Source organism: Nicotiana tomentosiformis, chromosome 1 (assembly GCF_000390325.3).
Source record: "Nicotiana tomentosiformis chromosome 1, ASM39032v3, whole genome shotgun sequence".
NCBI classification, from domain to species: Eukaryota; Viridiplantae; Streptophyta; class Magnoliopsida; order Solanales; family Solanaceae; genus Nicotiana; species Nicotiana tomentosiformis.
In genome coordinates this window covers 66,888,365-66,907,441 of record NC_090812.1, presented here as the reverse complement: position 1 = coordinate 66,907,441, position 19,077 = coordinate 66,888,365, and the positions used below count along the sequence as shown (strand labels likewise).

The window sequence follows — 19,077 nt, the reverse complement described above, 5'->3', positions numbered from 1 at the left end:
TCCAAGTTGAGATCTAGACCCAGCAAAGATGAATATGCCTTTTGTCGAGAAAAGGGGCACTGGAAGAAAGACTGTCCGAAGTTGAAGAATAAGGCCAGACATAACAATGAAAAGACCATTATGGATTCAAATGTAGCTGATTGTGATGATTCAGACTTCTCATTAGTTACAACAGAGTTATCAACATCATCAGACATATGGTTGATGGACTCAGCTTGTAGCTATCATATGTGTCCCAACAAGGACTGGTTCGTGAATTTTCGAGAAGGAGAATATGGAGTCATCCACACAGTGGATAACAGCCCTCTTACCTCATATGGCATTGGTTCAATAAGATTAAGGAGCCATGATGGAATGATCAGAACATTAACAGATGTTCGATATGTACCGGGTTTGAAGAAGAATCTCATCTCTGTGGGAGCCCTAGAATCAAAAGGGTTCAAAATCATTGCAGAAAATGGAGTGATGAGAATATGCTCCGGTGCACTAGTGGTAATGAAGGCCAATCGGAAGAACAATAACATGTACTGCTATCGTGGTAGCACAGTTATTGGGACAGCAACAGTGACATCCAGTGATGACAAAGAGGCAGAAGCAACCAGGCTATGGCACATGCGCTTGGGACATGCTGGAGGAAAATCCTTGAAAGCTTTATCTAATCAAGGATTGTTAAAAGGCGTAAAGACTTGCAACTTGGAGTTTTGCGAGCATTGTGTCAAAGGGAAACAGACAAGGGTTAAATTTGGTATAGCGATCCATAATACTAAAGGCATTTTGGATTATGTACACTCTGATGTTTGGGGTGCTTCCAAAACACCTTCATTGGGTGGGAAGCACTATTTTGTAACCTTTGTTGATGATTTTTCCCGAAGAGTGTGGGTGTATACAATGAAGAGGAAAGATGAAGTGTTGGGAATTTTTCTCAAATGGAAAACGATGGTGGAGAATCAAACAGGCAGGAGGATCAAGTGTATTCGCACAGACAATGGAGGTGAATACAAAAATGATCATTTCAATAAGGTCTGTGAAAATGATGGCATCGTCCGACACTTCACTGTCAGACATACACCACAACAGAATGGAGTGGCAGAACGTATGAACCGGACTTTACTGGAGAAGGTACGGTGTATGTTGTCCAATGCTGGCTTGGGCAAAGAATTTTGGGATGAGGCAATTACATATGCATGCCACCTCATTAATCGTCTACCATCTGCTGCCATTGATGGCAAGACACCATTTGAAAAATGGTATGAAAAACTTGCTGTAGATTATGACTCTTTGCACTTGTTTGGCTCAATTGCATACTATCATGTGAAAGAGTCAAAATTAGATCCGAGAGCAAAGAAGGTTATATTTATGGGATTACTTCTGGAGTCAAAGGATACCGCTTATGGTGTCCAGAGACAAGGAATATTATATTCAGCAGAGATGTTACCTTTGATGAATCTGCCATAACAGATAAGGTGACAGTTGAAGATGTCAAACAAACTGGTAGTGCATCAAAGCAGGTGGAGTTTGAGGGAAAATTTATTTTTCCTACACATGAAGCAGAGGAGGAAACTCATGAAGATTACCCTCTGGAAGAAGAGCCAGTATAGAGGGAGATTCCAACTCAGGAACCTCGACAACAACTTGAATCAATAGCAACCAGCAGGCCAAAAAGGACAATAACGAAACCTGTTCGTCTCATAGAGACGGTTGCTTGTGCAACCTCAATTGTAGCTGATGGTGTTCCTACCACTTATAAAGACGCAATCCAAAGTTCAGAAGAAGATAAGTGGAGGATTGCCATGAATGAAGAAATGCAGTCCTTTCATCAGAATCATACATGAAAATTGGCCAATCTCCCGAAGGGAAAGAAAACAATTGGGTGCAAATGGGTATTTGCAAAGAAAGAAGGATTTCCTAACCAAGAAGATGTTCGCTACAAAGCAAGATTGGTGGCCAAAGGATATGCTCAGAAGGAGGGAATTGATTACAATGAAGTATTTTCTCCAGTTGTAAAATATTCCTCCATTAGAATTATGTTGGCTTTGGTAGCACAGTTGAATTTGGAACTAGTTCAGATGGATGTAAAAACTGCGTTTTTACATAGAAACTTGGAGGAGAAAATCTACATGAATCAGCCAGAAGGATTCAAAGTTGCTGGAAAAGAAAATATGGTATGCAAACTTGAAAAATCGTTGTACGGATTAAAACAATCTTCTAGATAATGGTACAAGCGATTTGACAAGTTTATGTTGCGGCAAGGGTACAAGAGAAGCAAATACGATCATTGTGTGTATTTGCGCAAACTTAATGATGGTTCCTTTGTATATCTTCTCCTATATGTTGATGATATGTTGATAACTTCCAAGAATTCGGAAGAAATTGATAAGTTGAAGATTCAACTGAAGGAGGAGTTCGAGATGAAGGATCTGGGTGAGGCAAAGAAAATTCTTGGCATGGAGATAATAAGAGATAGACGTTCAAAGAAACTCTGTTTATCTCAGAAAGAATATTTGAAGAGAGTACTACAGCGTTTTGGCATAGATAAGAAGACTAAGCCAATTAGTACGCCACTTGCTCCCCATTTTAAGCTAAGTACTACTATGTCGCCAAAGGATGAAACTGAACAGGAGTATATGTCAAGGGTACCATACGCAAATGTTGTTGGTAGCTTGATGTATGCAATGGTTTGTACGAGACCTGACATTTCACAAGCCGTTGGAGTTATTAGCAGATATATGCATAATCCAGGAAAGGAGCATTGGCAAGCTGTGAAATGGATTCTACGGTATATTCATAGTACTGTAGATGTTGGGTTAGTTTTTGAGCAGGAAGGCAATCGGTCTGTAGTTGGATATTGTGACTCAGATTTTGCGGGTGATCTGGACAAACGAAGGTCAACTACTGGTTATGTGTTTACTTTTGCAAAGGCACCAGTTAGTTGGAAGTCTACTTTGCAGTCAACAGTTGCTTTGTCTACAACAGAGGCAGAGTACATGGCTATTACGGAGGCTGTGAAGGAGGCAATTTGGCTTCAGGGGTTGCTAAAGGAGCTTGGTATTGAACAAAAAAATATTACAATTTTTTGTGATAGTCAAAGTGCTATTCAATTAGCGAAGAACCAAGTTTATCATGCAAGGACGAAGCACATTGATGTTCGGTATCATTTCGTACGAGAAATCATAGAAGAAGGTGGAGTCACGGTGAAGAAAATTCATACTACGGAGAACCCTGCTGATATGCTGACAAAAGTGGTGACTGCGGTCAAGTTTCAACATTGTTTGGATTTGATCAACATTGTTGAACACTAAAGATTGAAGATGAAGACACAACCAAAATTTGTTATTGAGAGAAAATTGAAGATGTGGAATTTTGCCAAGGTGGAGATTTGTTGAAATTGTCAAAAGTCCCACATCGGTGGATGGCAATTTTGAATGGGAATTTCACCCTATAAAAGGAGGCCTAATGTTTAGGATTTAAACACACCTCTCATTTGCCTTTTATCTTCTTAAGGCATTTGTATCTTCTCTCTTTAGTATTATTTCACTTGTAATTTTGGAGTGGAATAAAATATTGATTGTGTCCGAGGAAGTAGGCAAAATTGGCCGAACCTCGTAAATTCTGGTGTTCTTTTATTGTTGTCTTATTGTCTTGTTTATTATTTAGTGGTTGTCATAATTTTTGGTATAGTAGTTGTGACTCATTCACACTATATACATTTGGCTTCCGCAACAATTGGTATCAGAGCCAAGGTACTGTCTAAGTATGCTCTGTGGTTGCAGCATAGTCTGATCTTCCACATCAGAAAAGATCTATCTTGGTAACTGAGTCAAGGTTCTGTCTGAGTATGCTCTGTGGTTGCAGCTTAGTCTGATCTTCCACACCAGAAAGGAAATAATCTCAGAGTTTCTTGGGGTAGCTGATCACTTTTCAGAGAATAAACAGACAGAGGGTCTACATCAACTTCTAAAAGATGGTTGGCTTTTAGTCTCAACGATCGCTAACTAACCATATCTATCGTTTCCAATTCTTCGTTTTTTCCCCTTTTTTCTTCTTCCTCGTTCATTACTTAACGTTGTTTCTTCTTCCTAATCTTCGCCATGCAAATTAAGCCCTCTTCTTTTGCTTCAAGTTTTAAAGTTTCTCCTATAAATTTAGTACACTTAAAAAAGACATTATTACTAGCTTTACCCTTTAATTGCATGGTGTATATATTTATGTAAAAAGAAGAGTTGGATTGCAAGTCTTATAGAGTGGTGGAAAGATGACAGCAGGGAAAGGAGATGAATTAGTGCCTCATCCGGTGAAAGATCAACTTCCCGGAGTAGACTACTGTGTTAACAGCAATCCTTCTTGGGGTAAGTACTTTACACACACATTTCGTAATTAATTACTTAATCACATTCATATCAATTCACATTTCACTGGAGTGGTAAATATTTGGCTCTGCTTGCTGACGTGGAAAACCATCTTAGCATTTTAGCTGATTTGACATGCCTAATTGACTTTTCGGTCAAGTTAAGACTTAAGAATTCTCTAACAAAATTTATTTTCTGAGTAACCAGTTATAAGTTGTGTGATTTTAAAGCGACAAAAGTTAGCCTAGTGATTTTTGTACGAAAAAAATGGAAGTTAGAAGATTTTGAAGTGACAAAAATTAGTTTAATGACTTCTGCGAAAAAAAAATCATAAGTTGAATGATCATTTGAGAAATTGATTCAGGAATGTTTAGTTGAGTTCTTTCTTATAATTCCCGAATTACCTCACCAAGTCTGGGGTTTCCTCCTCTGTTTGATCATATATTGCTAAATTAATTAAACAGTCGCCCCTATAAAATTAACTATTGACTGCTTGAAGTATGGAAGCTAAATTCTGAGTTCCTAGTTTAAATGATGCAGCTGAGGCAGTTATACTGGGTTTTCAACACTATTTAGTCATGCTTGGCACTACTGTCATCATCCCTACCATCATTGTCCCTCAAATGGGTGGTGGCAATGTAAGTATCTTTTTAAAAATTGTATCTTAAGTTTTATGATTGCTGTATAATCTTGGTTTGAGATGAGCTTTAAATAAAGCAACTGGTCAATGAGAATTCATATAGTTTTTTTTGGGATTGATGCATAGTAGTAGTACTTGTTGTTGTATCTTTGTTATCAATTGTAAGTGTTACGTGTCCTATTTTATTTGACTATTGAAAGTTCAGGGAATTAGTGTATACTTACAACAGTTTATGTCTTCTAGGTGGAGAAAGCTGAAGTGATACAAACTTTGCTATTTGTTGCTGGGTTGAATACTCTTTTGCAATCTTGGTTTGGAACCCGGCTTCCAGTGGTGATAGGTGGATCATTCAGATTCATAACTCCAGCCGTTTTTATTGCATTATCCAACAGATACAATACATACCTTGACCCTCGTGAGGTTGGAGTACTCGAATTGCTCGCTTCAGTTTTGTGTTTTGAGCATTAATTTTTGCCTCAAAAAATAAATTGCTTTGATCATAGCATCATTTGCTTTCTTCAGAGGTTTAAACAATCGATGAGAGGAATGCAGGGGGCTCTGATGATAGCGTCCGTTCTTCCCATATTAGCTGGCTTTTTTGGAGTTTGGAGAATTGTTACAAGGTGGTCATTTTGCAGAATTATTCTCTTTGCAGCATTGTATTACTAGTTATTCTGTTGAACAGAAGGTTTAATTCCAGTTGTTTGACAATATATGTAGGTTCCTGTCTCCGCTTTCCAAGGCTCCATTGGTGTTGCTTCTTGGCATTGGGCTATATCAACAAGGTTTTCCACTTGTAAGAACTCCGGTTGTTCCTTACTACTATCTTCTATCTCCTCTTCGAATGAGCTAGATAAACAAACCTGAAGTTGGCCGTGAACATATATATTTACTTCCATTCCTTTCAACATTGGTTTACTGAGTTATAATTTATTTATGTTGATCGGTGATGGCAGCTGGCACAATGTGTTGAAATTGGACTTCCAGAGTTAATTCTACTTATATTGTTGTCACAAGTAAGCCTTATTCTTAATATTTATTGGGTTTGGTCTTGAGATGCATGTATTATCTGCACCTATTAATGTTGGTAATCACTGAGACCTGATATAAATGCCTTTCACCCTTCGACGGGAAGCCTTGTTTTCTTTATTGTCTTCATTTGTGTTTTACTACTATCTTTTTTTTAGTGGGAAAGTTGCATAACAAGATAGGAGAATCATACGCTAAATGAACAAAGGAAATCAAATAAAAAGTGCTAGCAGGGTAACTTTTGATTCTCTGCTTAGATCCACTGTATAAGGATTAAGCAGCAGAAGAATGATATGGAGATCAATTTGTGCTGATATTGGTTTTTCCATTTTGGTCTTTTAATACTGTGTGTTTTAACAAATGTTTGTGCAGTTTATTCCTCATATGTGGAAATTGAAGCAACCCTTATTTGAGCGATTCGCTGTCCTGTTATCAGTTGGAATAGTGTGGGCATTTGCAGCCCTTCTCACAGTAGCAGGTGCATACAAGAACAGACCCCTACAGACTCAGTTCAGTTGCCGAGTTGATCGCTCAGGGCTCGTTAGTGGAGCTTCATGGTGTGTTCACACTAATATTTTCACTTATACGTAGTCACTTCTCTATTTATTCATTAAGCATGTTAAAAATGGAGCTCATGGATATTTTATGATCAAAATCTCTTATACTTGCCGTTAACAGTATCATTTTGGTACAAATTACACTTCAAAGTAATTATATTTCTATAGGAATTATCTGCTTCAGTTGAGATTGGCATTAGCAAGTCCACGCCTCTGGCCGCAGTACCTAACAAATAGTCCCCTTGTGGCAAGAATCATGCCAAAGCATAGCTTCATCTAATTAACTTCATTTTTATTTCACATCAGCCACTTGATACTGTAATAATTATGAGAGGAAATAGTAGTAGGCTTGACTGTAATACTGATATCGTCCGATATCAAACAATTTTTGGCAATCTGTTACTTTATTGTGAACGTCTGTCTCAAATTTTTTACACTGCTTCTCTATCATAAAGTGACAATGTCTGGCAGTTAAAGAATATCTGATCTAATTTCCAATGTTTATATAGGTTTTGCTCTCAAGAACTCTTGTTTTCTGGAAATGCAGGATAAGATTTCCTTACCCATTGCAATGGGGTACTCCCAATGTTGATGCTGGAGACGTCTTTCTGATGTTGGCTGCAGCTTTTGTTTCTCTCATTGAGGTGTATATCCAGTTGCAAATGTTTAGGCTAATATTTGATGTAGTTGCTGACTTGATTCGGTTTTTCCTCTCACAAGTAAAACTTATGAAAACCTAACATTTTATCCAGTAATTCAACTACTGATTTATTACTATGTTGTGAGATGCATGATTCTAGTTGAATTTATTAAGGTTTTGGGTATTGTAAATTTTTAAGGCTGAACATCGTCATGTATGTTGACATTGTCCTTCTGAAAAACAGTTTCCGTATCTCTTTTGACAGTCTACTGGAGGATTTATTGCTGCTGCAAGATATGGAAGTGCAACATATTGCCCAGCTTCAGTTCTGAGCCGTGGTGCTGGATGGCTGGTAGGTGAACTTACAACGATGATATTCTCACCAACGACGGGTTCTTTCTCTCAATCAATAATTCTATGTTGAAACTAAAATTTCTTTTTTGTTGGTGTCCAGGGGTTAGGTATGTTGCTCAATGGTTTATGGGGAACCGGCAGTGGAGCTACCGTATCAGTGTAATACATATATCTGCCTTAGAAATGCTTAAAGTAGGCTATTTAGTTTGTTCAATATCTCATGCTACTTTTAAAATCAAGGGCACAATCAAGGCTAAGATGTGAGGAGTATTATACTCTAAGTAGTTAATGTTTTCCAATAATGTAGTAGTCTCTGGATATCAAACTCCAAAAAATGCATCTGCAGATACCTTTTTGTAACCTGACTATGCGTTCTAATGCTTTTCTATTATGAACTGTGAAGTGAAAATGTAGGTCTTTTGGCATTGACACGAGTTGGAAGCAGAAGGGTAATTCAAATCTCTGCAGCATTTATGCTTTTCTTTTCTGTGTTAGGTGAGATATTCTCTACAAAGATCAAATTCATTGTATTATATAGCTGATCTTGGTACTTGCTTATATGTTCTATTGTTTTGAAATGTATAATTCTCTTTCTTCTTTTAAGTGATTGCCATCTTTTGACTATCGTAAATTTATCATAAATAAGTAATGGCTGCCCTCTCTTTGACCGAAAACAGGAAAATTTGGAGCTATTCTTGCTTCAATACCTCTACCGATCATTGGAGCTTTATATTGCGTCTTGTTTGCCCTCATGTGTATGTGATTTTCTCATTTTAAAAACACATACAATTTCTGCTACTAACTTTGAAATTGTCCGGTTCTCTTAACTGACAAAATGCTCCTATTCCCTATATAAAGTCTTTGATCACTTATGTTAGTGTTTGATTGGATGAGGCAGCTGCTGCTGGTTTTGATTTACTACAGTTCTGCAACCTGAACAGCTACAGGACTAAGTTCATATTAGGTTTCTCAATCTACATGGGCCTTTCTGTGCCACAGTACTTCAACGGTTATGTCATAACCACTGGTCGCGGTCCAGTTCAATCTGGCTCTGCCACGGTTAGTACATTTATCAAAGTCATTAATCTCTCCTTTATCAGCATTTCAATTTGATACAACAGGCATTTTTTGGCATTGAAGAATTGAATAAAAACTTATTTAGCCTTTATCCTATGTGCAGTTTGACCAAATTATGCAAGTGATCTTCACTTCCCCCGCTGCAGTGGCAGGAATTATAGCATACTTCTTAGACATCACTCTCGCGCGCAGGCATCCCTTAACTAGGAAAGACAGTGGAAGGCATTGGTGGGCTAAGTTCAAGTACTATGGCCGAGATCCGAGGAGTGAAGAGTTCTACTCTCTCCCTTATGGTCTCTCCAAGTACTTTCCTTCAGTATGACACACTGATATTTAGAAATTTGTCGAAATATATACTCGAACAAAGAAAGGAAAGGAAGTATGACCTTTGATTAATCTAATCCCCTACTGTTGTTGAGAACTATTCTGATTACTGAGAGCAGTTATTTTAGTAAAAGGGTAAAAGTTCAACAAGATATATATGCTATATTGCTTAATTCAACTTACTGATGAAATACGGGACTTGGTTGCTATTATTTGATGCCTTAGTTTGATGTACATTGTCTGGTGTTGTAATAAGATAATATGCTTCTATTTCAAGCAGAATAAATTATACATTATAGTTTTCAACTGGTTTAACGACTGCATGCATGTCTTTTCAACTTTAATCGCTAAACTTTAAAAAAAAAAAATAGGGTCCAGAATCGGCTATATGTCACTTGCCTCTCATCATTGTTTATACATAAATTGCCAGCATTTTGGGCTTGAATACATAACAATGTGAATTCTTCTTGTTCAATTCAAATTCAACATTCTTGATTTCCCTTTCTTGTTGACTTTTCCAAAAGAAAGAGGTATCCTGCTAGATTGGTATAGGTGAAATCCTAAGATTTCAAATTTGTGATATTGAATTCAGAATTTAACATGTTTGACAATATACAGTAGACTACAACTCCAATCCCTGTTGATATTCGTAGACAATAATAATATTTATTATTATTATAGGAAAAAGTGGAGATGCAATTGCAAAATGATTAGGGAATTCCTTCAAATTTACAATCACTAGTCAATTTGTCCGCGCTTCGCACGATCATGATAAATCTAAATAATCTTTTTTCAATATAAAAAATATTAAGAATATTTTACCCTTCAAATACTAAAGGATTAGGGTTTTTCATCTTCTAGAGAAACTTGATTTTGTATAATATATGGTTGAAACTATAACTTTTCTATTTTTTCTTAAAATCTTTTGTTTCTTTATCCACATTTGGCCTCCGCACTCGCATCGAAAGCTCTCACTAATTCAGACTCACGCCACATAAAAATTTATTAAAGAAAGAAAAGGTGTTTTACCAGAATTTTGTTCCATTCTTAATGTTTAAACTTGAGATCTTTAATTAACAGTGAAAGTTTTTTTATTGATCTTACCAAGATCTTTGGTGATGACTTAGGACGTCTTGGTTGCATCACAAAGAAGACAAAAATATCAAGGGATTATTGACCCAAAAGAAAAGAGAAAAGAAAGGGGATGAGTTGACAAAATAGGGGGGGTGGGCTTCAGTGATTGCAAATCAAATAAGTAAGTAAATGGAATGAAAAGCTCAGAGGTGATGTTCGTACGGAGTACTTCGCTAAACGACAACTTTGTTATATATACACGGATCTTTTACGATCACATTTGAGTATACTGTTTTGGGTCCCCATTTTTCATACCACGTGGCATCAGCTAATCCTTGAATTCCTTTCTTACAGTATTATTATTCTCTCAGAATTTATGATCTAATTACTCCATACCACCGTCTTTTGTCAACAAGTTATTTATTTATTTTATTCAATAAATAGGATATTTTCTAATTGTATCATTTTTACATAACCATTAAATGAGTTGCATTCGTTTTTTTTCCAATCATATGAAGAGTCTAATAACAACTACTCCTACTAGTTTTTTTTTTAAAGATTTGTGAGTAAAATAATAAAAGTTATTTGAAGACACTTTTTGTTTCAGAGTAATATTGTTTCTAGCATTCAGAATCAAAGTAGGGATTCATTCACTTTAATTTATTATATAGCTCATTAAAGTTAGCTTGGTAAAGTTTTGACATTTCGAAAGGTAAGATTTCTTTTATCGACGAAAGAAAATTATTGTTGTATTTGGTAAAATATGTTACGATACGTGGCCACCAAAGAAGGGGACACATGGGATCAAAGCAGAAACCCGAGCATGTCTACCTCGTGTGTCACCGAAAAAGGCAAGTCCATAAAGGCATTAAGTATGCATGATGCGCCCGGTAGCATTTAATGAAGAATATTCTATAACATTAAAGAATATTGGCCCATTACAGGAATTTGGGCATTTATGTTTATCGTTAGGTTTCCATTATCGCACTTCGATAATTATCATTAGTGGTGGGCCCGACAATTACGCCCACTGAACTATAAATAATAGGCTCAACTATCATTGTAAGACAGGATTTCCTCGAGATCAAAGAATATATTCTAATACAGCATCTTGATATTATTTCTCTCTCTAACTTGTTGTTCTTATCATCATCGTGCCCGGAAACCCTGTTCCTAGGCTATCCAAATCTTTCATTTTATCTACATTTGAGCTAAGTATCTTGCACGAAAATTGATTAATTTATTATCTTTTGGGATTAAATTGATTCATTTGTCTAGAAACCACGAACAAATTCAACGATACCATTTTTCGGGTAAACCGTTTGGCGTCCACTGTGGGGCCTAGACAGTCGTACGATTAAAATTGGTCCTTGCTTTTTCTCCATAGACAAGCTTTGATCATTTTCTATCTTAGCAAAAAATGGCAATCGATACCATTAATAACACTCGCGATCCTGAGGCTCACGGGGAACATCCCCATTTTGAGGACTCAATCAACGACACTCGCAATGAGGGGGAAGATGCCACGCTGGTGTACGACGAGCAGTACCTCAGGCAAGTACGAGAAGCGACTCCAGATGATGATGACTAGGGGCGCGTAGCAGACGTGGTAAGGATCCTGTAAGAGCAACATGCAATCATTCTAGGCCACCTCATGCGACAGGATCATGTTATGACAGAGTTAAAGCAGGCGCTATTAAGCGCTTCAAATAATGCAAACAGGCGAGATCCAGTTCCTCCCGTGTTTCTGCGAACCAAACAACGCAGAAAATTGTCACAACCCGAAATTTTCTACCGACGGGACCGTGATGGCGCCTAACATTTCACTTGCTAGGTAAACCAACGTTAGAGAATTATTAAACCAATTCCTTATTTTCATTCAGTAATTAACAATAATTAACTAAGATGAAATATAATAAGAGCAAAATATCATAAAAACTGTATTCATTACTACCACCCGGATCTAGAGTCACAATTTACAAGCATTCTAGAATTTACTACAAGTAATAGTCTGAAGAAATACAACTGTCTGAATGAAAGAAACAGTAGAACAGAAAAGATAGACGGGGACTTCAAGGTCTGTGAACGTCGACAGATCTACCTTGAGTCTCCGGACAGCGGACCAATAGCAAAATCTCAATCAACCCGAGCCGGTATCAAAATCTACACATGAAGTGCAAAATCAGTACAACCGACCCCATGTACTGGTAAGTGTCGAGCCTAACCTCGACGAAGTAGTGACGAGGCTAAGGCAAGACACCTACAAATCAACCTGTACAATTTAACAGTGTATATACAAATAACAGAAATGAAGAACTAAATAGAAAATGTCGGGAGGAAAAACATACTGAGGGGAATACAAGATAAAGAACTACAACAGAATAATCACCGGAGCAGTCAATATACCATGAATCAACAGGAATAGTGAATACAGTAAGGAAAAATGCACGACATTACCCTTTGTGCTTTTACTCTCAATCTCACCATAAAATTAATAGAAACGGCACGACATCACCCTTCGTGCATTAATTCTCATATCATGGCACGACATTACCCTTCGTGCATTAACACTCACAATATGGCACGGCATCACCCTTCGTGCATTAACTCTCACAATATGGCATGGCATCACCCTTCATGCATTAACACTCACAATATGACACAGCATCACCCTTCATGCATTAATACTCACAATATGGCACGACATCACCCTTCGTGCATTAACACTCTCCCTTACCATAATGCAATGCATAAATGACAACAGGGAGATAGAATAACAAGTACAAACCTTACTTCAATATTTGGTTCCATAATATCAATCTCAACTTTGAATTAAAAACTCAATTATCACCAGAAAATCCGTAAACATGATAAGAACGATAGATTGAACAACACTAGTATAACACGTAGCAATTTGGCATATGAAAGAGACAATATAAGAAAAATAGAAAAACATGAAAAACAGGTAAATTGGCAGCGCATAAGTACTCGTCACCTCACATATACGCCGCTCACATGAATTTCACTTAGCAAGTAATCTAAGGTTCTTAATTCCCTCAAGTCAGGGTTAGACACAACACTTACCTCGCTCCGAAGGCCACTTAATTCTCAATCACAGCTTTTTCTTTGGAATTTACCTCCAAACTACTCTTATCTATTCAAAAATGACTCAATAATATCAAATATTGCTTAATAAATCAATTATATTACATAAATTAAATAGGTTGTTTGTCTTGTTGTTTACTCAATGAAATACAGTTTGTCCTTTTGTGTCATTCCATGCTTAGTTCTTTTCCCGCTAGTTTTAGTGATATGACATGCATGCGGAATTTTTGGCCAGATCTTAGAAAACTGATTTTAAGCTTGAATTAGATAAATGAGAAAAGGAACTTTTGAGGATGAATAAAGAGTTGAAACACTTTGGAATTAAGCTCGAATAAAATGATCCGTGGAGGTTAATGATCTTTACCTTCAAATCATTGTGAAGGTCGGGTTTGAGGAAGAATCAATTGAAGTTTATTGAAAAGTTTGACATTAATGGGTGAAAAGTATCTTCCGACCACGACACACCAAGAAGATAGACATGCTCATCAATGTTGTGATCACGAAAGGATACTATAATTGGCATTCTCGAGGCTAGGAGGCTTTTTTTTTGCTATCCAAATACTTTATTCCCTTTGTTACCCCTTTTGAGCGTGTGTTATTTTCTTTGACCACCCTCTTTTGAAATTAAGTTTAGAGTCAAAAGTTCAAAAAAAAAAAAATGAAAAAAAAATGAAAAGAAAAGTCCATGCCCCAAGAGACCAAACTGGGGCAACTCTTAGAAAGTACAAGTGAAACAAAAAAATTCGGGGCCGCTTGGTCAAAACCCGAGGTTCAGACCAAAATCCTTTTACCCATTCAACCCCGAGCCCGAATATGTAATTAGTTTTGGAGTCCGACCTCAAATTGAGGTCTAAATCCTCAAATTTCGAAATTCCTAAGTTCTACCAAAAAATCCTAATTTCACCATAAAAATTCTAGATTCTAGGTTGAAATCTTGTTATAAGATGTAAAAGATTGAAAGAAAAGAGTTAAGAATCACTTACCTATGATTTGGGGAAGATTTGGTCTTTGAAAAATCGCCTCTTAAGGTTTAGGGTTTTGAAAATATGAAAAATGGATGAAACATCCCGTCTAAGTCCCTTTTACTCAGTTGCAGGTGTCGCAATTGCGACCTGAGCTTCGCAAATGCGAAGGAACAATCGCAGTTGCGATGCCCTTTACAGTCCCGCTGCCTTCGCAAATGCGAGGAAAGTGTCGCATTTGCGACCACTAATTCTTCGCAAATGCGACTAATTGATCGCATTTGCGATCACTGCCTCTTCCCCGACTCCCTTCGCAAATGCGAACAAAAACTCGCAAATGTGAAAACTATTGGCCCAGCTTCTCTTCACATTTGCGATGAGAAGCTCGCAAATGCGAATCTCTCAGAGGTCGCAATTATGATGCATGATCTCGCAAATGCGAGTTCAGAGGCCTGCAATAATATCATATGCCTAGTAGTGTTTTTCAAGCCAAATCTCACTCCGTAGCCTATCCGAAACTCACCCGACCTTCAAACCAAACATGCACACAAGTCTGAAAATATCATACGAACTTGCTCGCGCGATCAAATCGCCAAAATAATGCCTAGAACTACGAATTTAGTACCAAATAAAATGAAATTCTCAAAAATACTTTAAAATTTCTATTTTCTTAGCTGGATGTCCGAATCACGTCAAATCAACTTCGTTTCTCACCAAATTTCACAGACAAGTCTTAAATATCATAATGAACCTGTAGCGGGCTCCGGAATCAAAATACAGACTCGATACTAACAATGACAAATATCAATCAATTCTTAAAAACAAATAATTTTCAAACTTTTAATTTTTATCAAAAATTCATAACTCAAGCTAGGAATCTCCAAATTCGATTTCGGACATACTCCCAGGTCCCATAATTCGATACGGACCTACTGGGACCATCAAAGTACAGATCCGGTCCCGTTTACCAAAAATATTGACTGAAGTCAACTAAAATTAACTTTTAAGGCAAAAATTCTTATTTTCATTAGTTTTCAACATAAATGCTTTCCGAAAACCTGCCCGGACTGCGTACGCAAATCGAGAAGGGAAAAGATGAGGTTTTTAAATCTTGAGAGCGCAGATTCAAGTTTTAAAACATTAGATGACCTTTTGGGTCATCACAAAAATCGACAACAACACCCACAGGGGCGAAGTCTGGCCTCAACAACGATAACAATCCATTCAAGGAGGAACTCTTGCAGTTCATGAAGGAAGTAAACGCCCGCATGGACCAAATCCTGGGCGCACCCCAAATATTGAAAGTCCCGAGCTCGAAGAAGTACATCCAATTACCGTACAAACTGAGTGCGGCCCCGGAATTAATCCTAAAACAATTCAGGATGCCCGAAGTGCCAAAATACGATGTGACCTCAGATCCACAGGAGTACATCACCACCTACACAACGGCGGTAAAAGGAAATGATCTGGATCCTCACGAAATTGAGTCTGTGTTATTGAAGAAATTCGGTGAGACTCTCACGAGGGGAGCCTTGACATGATACTCATTATTGCCGGAGCATTCCATAGATTCCTTCGAAATGCTCGCGGATTCGTTCATTAAGGCCCATGCCGGTGCCAGAAAGGTACAAGCCCGAAAAGTCGACATATTCAGGATCGCGCAAGGAGAATCAGAATTATTACGAAGATTTGTTAGCCGGTTAAAGAAGGAAAGGATGTTGTTACCGGCCGTCCCGAATGAATGGGCAGCTGAAGCGTTCACTAAGGGTTTGAACCCGAGGAGTTCAGATGCTTCCCGGAAGTTGAAGGAAAGTCTGCTCGTGTTTCAAGCAACAACTTGTGCGGATGTCCACAACTGGTACGAGTCAAAGATAAGGATCGAAGACGATCAGGTTGACTTCCCGTCATAAGCAAAGGGACGGGAGAAGAACAAAGAAAAAATGAAGGATGATGTCGACTCACATAGACAAGTTTCAAGGGGCCGTTTTCTGCCCTACGAGTGGACGGAAGGTCGTGACAAGAGCTTCCGGATATCGGACAAGTTCACCGTTGGCAGGAGGACCGATCGTGGGCGGAACAATAGATCGCTACAGGATAGAGAAATCTCGGGACCACGAGGTTCTTCTTATCCAAAGTTATCAGAGTATAATTTCAACGTCAGCGTGGTGGAGTTAGTGTCGGCCATGAGAGATATCAAAGATGCACGATTCTCGACACCTATGTGGTCCGATCCCAGCCAGAGGGACCCAAATCTATGGTGTGAATACCATGACACTATTGGCCATCGGACTGGGGACTGCCAGCACCCCCGGGAAGAAGTGGCAACACTGTTAAAGAATGGTCACCTGAGAGAACTATTGAGTGACTGAGCATCAAGTCTCTGGATGCAGGTTTCCACCTGAGACATCTTCAAGAAACGTTTGAAAACCTAAGGGAGCATAATATGAAGCTTAACCCCAAGAAGTGAGCGTTCGGGGTCGGTTCAGGTAAATGTTTAGGATTCCTGGTCTCACAAAGAGGAATTGAGGTGAATCCCAACAAAATCAAGGCCATAGAAGACATCCCGGATCAACTATTCAACGTAAAGGTAGTATAGAGACTCACAGGCAGATTAGCGACTTTGAGCAGATTCATTTCCCGGTCATCGAAAAAGTGTCATTGCTTCTTTGCACAGCTCAAAAAGAAAAACAACTTCAAGTGGACACAAGAGTATCGGCAAGCCTTGAAGGAATTGAAGAAATACTTGTCAAGCCCTCCGTTGCTCTCGAAACCTAAAGAAGGAGAAACATTGTTGGTCTACCTGGCGGTCTCAGAAGTTGCGGTAAGTGCAGTTTTAGTCCGGGAGGAAAAAAGTACGCAATTCCCCACATATTACTTAGCAAAGTTTTAACGGGAGCAGAAATCCGCTACCCACATCTGGAAAAATTGGCCTTAACTCTCGTGGTAGCTGCCCGGAAGTTGAGGCCCTACTTCCAATGCCACCCGAAAATGATGGTGACTGCTTTTCCTTTGAGGAATATACTCCATAAATCCTAACTCTCGAGCAGATTGGCCAAATGGGCCGTTCAAATGAGCGAGTTCGACATAAAGTATAAACCGAGGACATCGATTAAATCACAAGTCCTGGCTGACTTCGTGGCCGATTTCAGCCCTGGACTATTGCCTCTGGCTACCAAAAAGACAACAATGGTGTCAGAACCGGCACTAGGAGTTTGGACCTTATTCACGGATGGAGCTTCGAACGTGAAAGGGTCCCAACTCAGAATAGTCTTGATCACGCCTTCGGGGGAAACCTTAAGACAAGACATCAGAACGATCCATCTAACTAACAATGAGGCAGAGTATGAAGTTTTGATTGCAGGACTCGAATTGGCTCGGGGACTTGACTCCGAAGCCATCAAAGTAAAATGTGATTCACAGTTAGTGGTAAATCAGGTCTACGGAATTTTTAACACTAAAGATGAGCGCATGCAACAATACGTAGTAAAAATTCAGGCTTTACTGACAAGATTCCGGTAGTGGTCAATAACCCACATCCCAAGGGAAGAAAACACGGAAGAAGATGCATTAGCAAATCTAGGCTCATCAACAGAAGTCCGAGGACCGTAATTAGGTACGGTAGTACAACTGATGAACTCAGCCTTGTACACAGAGGGTTATTACGAGGTAAATTCGACCAGTCTGGTCTGGGACTGGAAAAATAGGATAATCGATTATCTCGAGCATGGAAAATTTCCCGAGGACCCCAAAGCATCAAGATCATTGTGCACCAAAGTTGTGCGGTATAGCTTCAGGAAAGGCCAGTTGTACAGAGAATCCTTTCAAGGCTCGTTGGCCCGGTGCCTAGGAGCATCAGAAGCCAATTATGTCATGAGAGAAGTCTATGAAGGGATATACGAAAATCACTCGGGTGCAGATTCTCTGGTGTTGAAGTTAGTCCGAGCAAGATATTACTGGCCCCGTATGAAACAAGATGCCAAAAACTTTGAACGAAAATGTGATAAGTTCCAATGCCACACACCACTAATACATTAACCGGCAGAACCCCTGCATTCAGTTCTGTCCCCGTGGTCATTCATGAAATGGGGAATGGACATCGTTGGACCATTACCACAGGATCCTGGAAAGGTAAAGTTCTTTTGATTCTGACTGACTATTTTTCAAAATCGGTGGAAGCAGGTCCTTATCAAAAGATCGGAGAACGCGAAGTGGTTGACTTCCTGTGGGAAAACATAATTTGCAAGTTCGGAATACCGAAAGAGATTGCATGTGACAACGGGCTACAATTTATCGGCTTAAAAGTTACTAAATTCCTTGAAGATTTAAAGATAAAAAAGATTACCTCTTCACCTTACCATCCGAGCGCAAACAGACAAGTGAAATCAACAAACAAAATAATTGTGCAAAATCTAAAGAAAAGGCAAGAAGCAGCAAAAGGCCTCTGGCCCGAAGAGTTACCGGGAGTGCTATGGGCCTACCGGACAACGGCTAAGTCAAGCACAGGAGAAACCCATTTTTTCCTTGTGTACGTCACAGAAGCTTTAATACCGGTGGAAGTAGGGAGCCAACCTTAAGGTATTTCAAGGCAGACGAAGAATCAAATAACGAGGCGATGCTAATCAACTTGGAACTGCTCGAGGAACGCAGGGAATTAGCGCATGTAAGACTGGCAGCCCAAAAGCAGAGAATGGAGCGATGTTATAATCAAAGAACCAACCTTCGTTACTTCAAAGTAGAAGACTTGGTCTTGAGGAAGGTGACTCAAAACACCCGAGAACTCAACGCCGACAAGTTAACCTCTACATTGGAAGGCCCTTACTGGGTATCAGCTATCACCGGTAAAGGGTTATGCGAGTTGGAAAACCATAATGGAGACAAGTTTTCCAGCAACTGGAACGTGGCTCATCTAAAAAAATATTACTGCTGACAAACAACAGCCAAACAACAGTCAGACGGAAAGTATGTGTTG

At 38.8% G+C, this 19,077-nt stretch overlaps 1 protein-coding gene across 2 annotated transcripts; it reads left to right on the top strand.

The window, feature by feature from the left end:
- Nucleotides 1-3,950: 3,950 nt before the first annotated feature.
- LOC104100587 (nucleobase-ascorbate transporter 4-like) lies at nt 3,951-9,282 on the top strand. Of its 2 annotated transcripts, none has more exons than XR_011410749.1 (14): nt 3,951-4,346; nt 4,887-4,984; nt 5,230-5,406; nt 5,509-5,609; nt 5,707-5,782; nt 5,943-6,002; nt 6,388-6,572; nt 7,120-7,216; nt 7,478-7,564; nt 7,667-7,725; nt 7,970-8,061; nt 8,244-8,321; nt 8,445-8,625; nt 8,747-8,886. XR_011410749.1 is itself a non-coding variant. In XM_009607845.4 (14 exons), exons 1-14 carry the CDS (start codon nt 4,253-4,255, stop codon nt 8,963-8,965), a joined length of 1,584 nt encoding a protein of 527 aa, XP_009606140.1. In that variant the 5' UTR covers nt 3,959-4,252; the 3' UTR covers nt 8,966-9,282. The 2 variants fall into 2 exon arrangements, 1 of the variants encoding a protein (XP_009606140.1); XM_009607845.4 differs by having other exon boundaries at nt 3,959-4,346; nt 8,465-8,625; nt 8,747-9,282.
- Nucleotides 9,283-19,077: the final 9,795 nt, after the last annotated feature.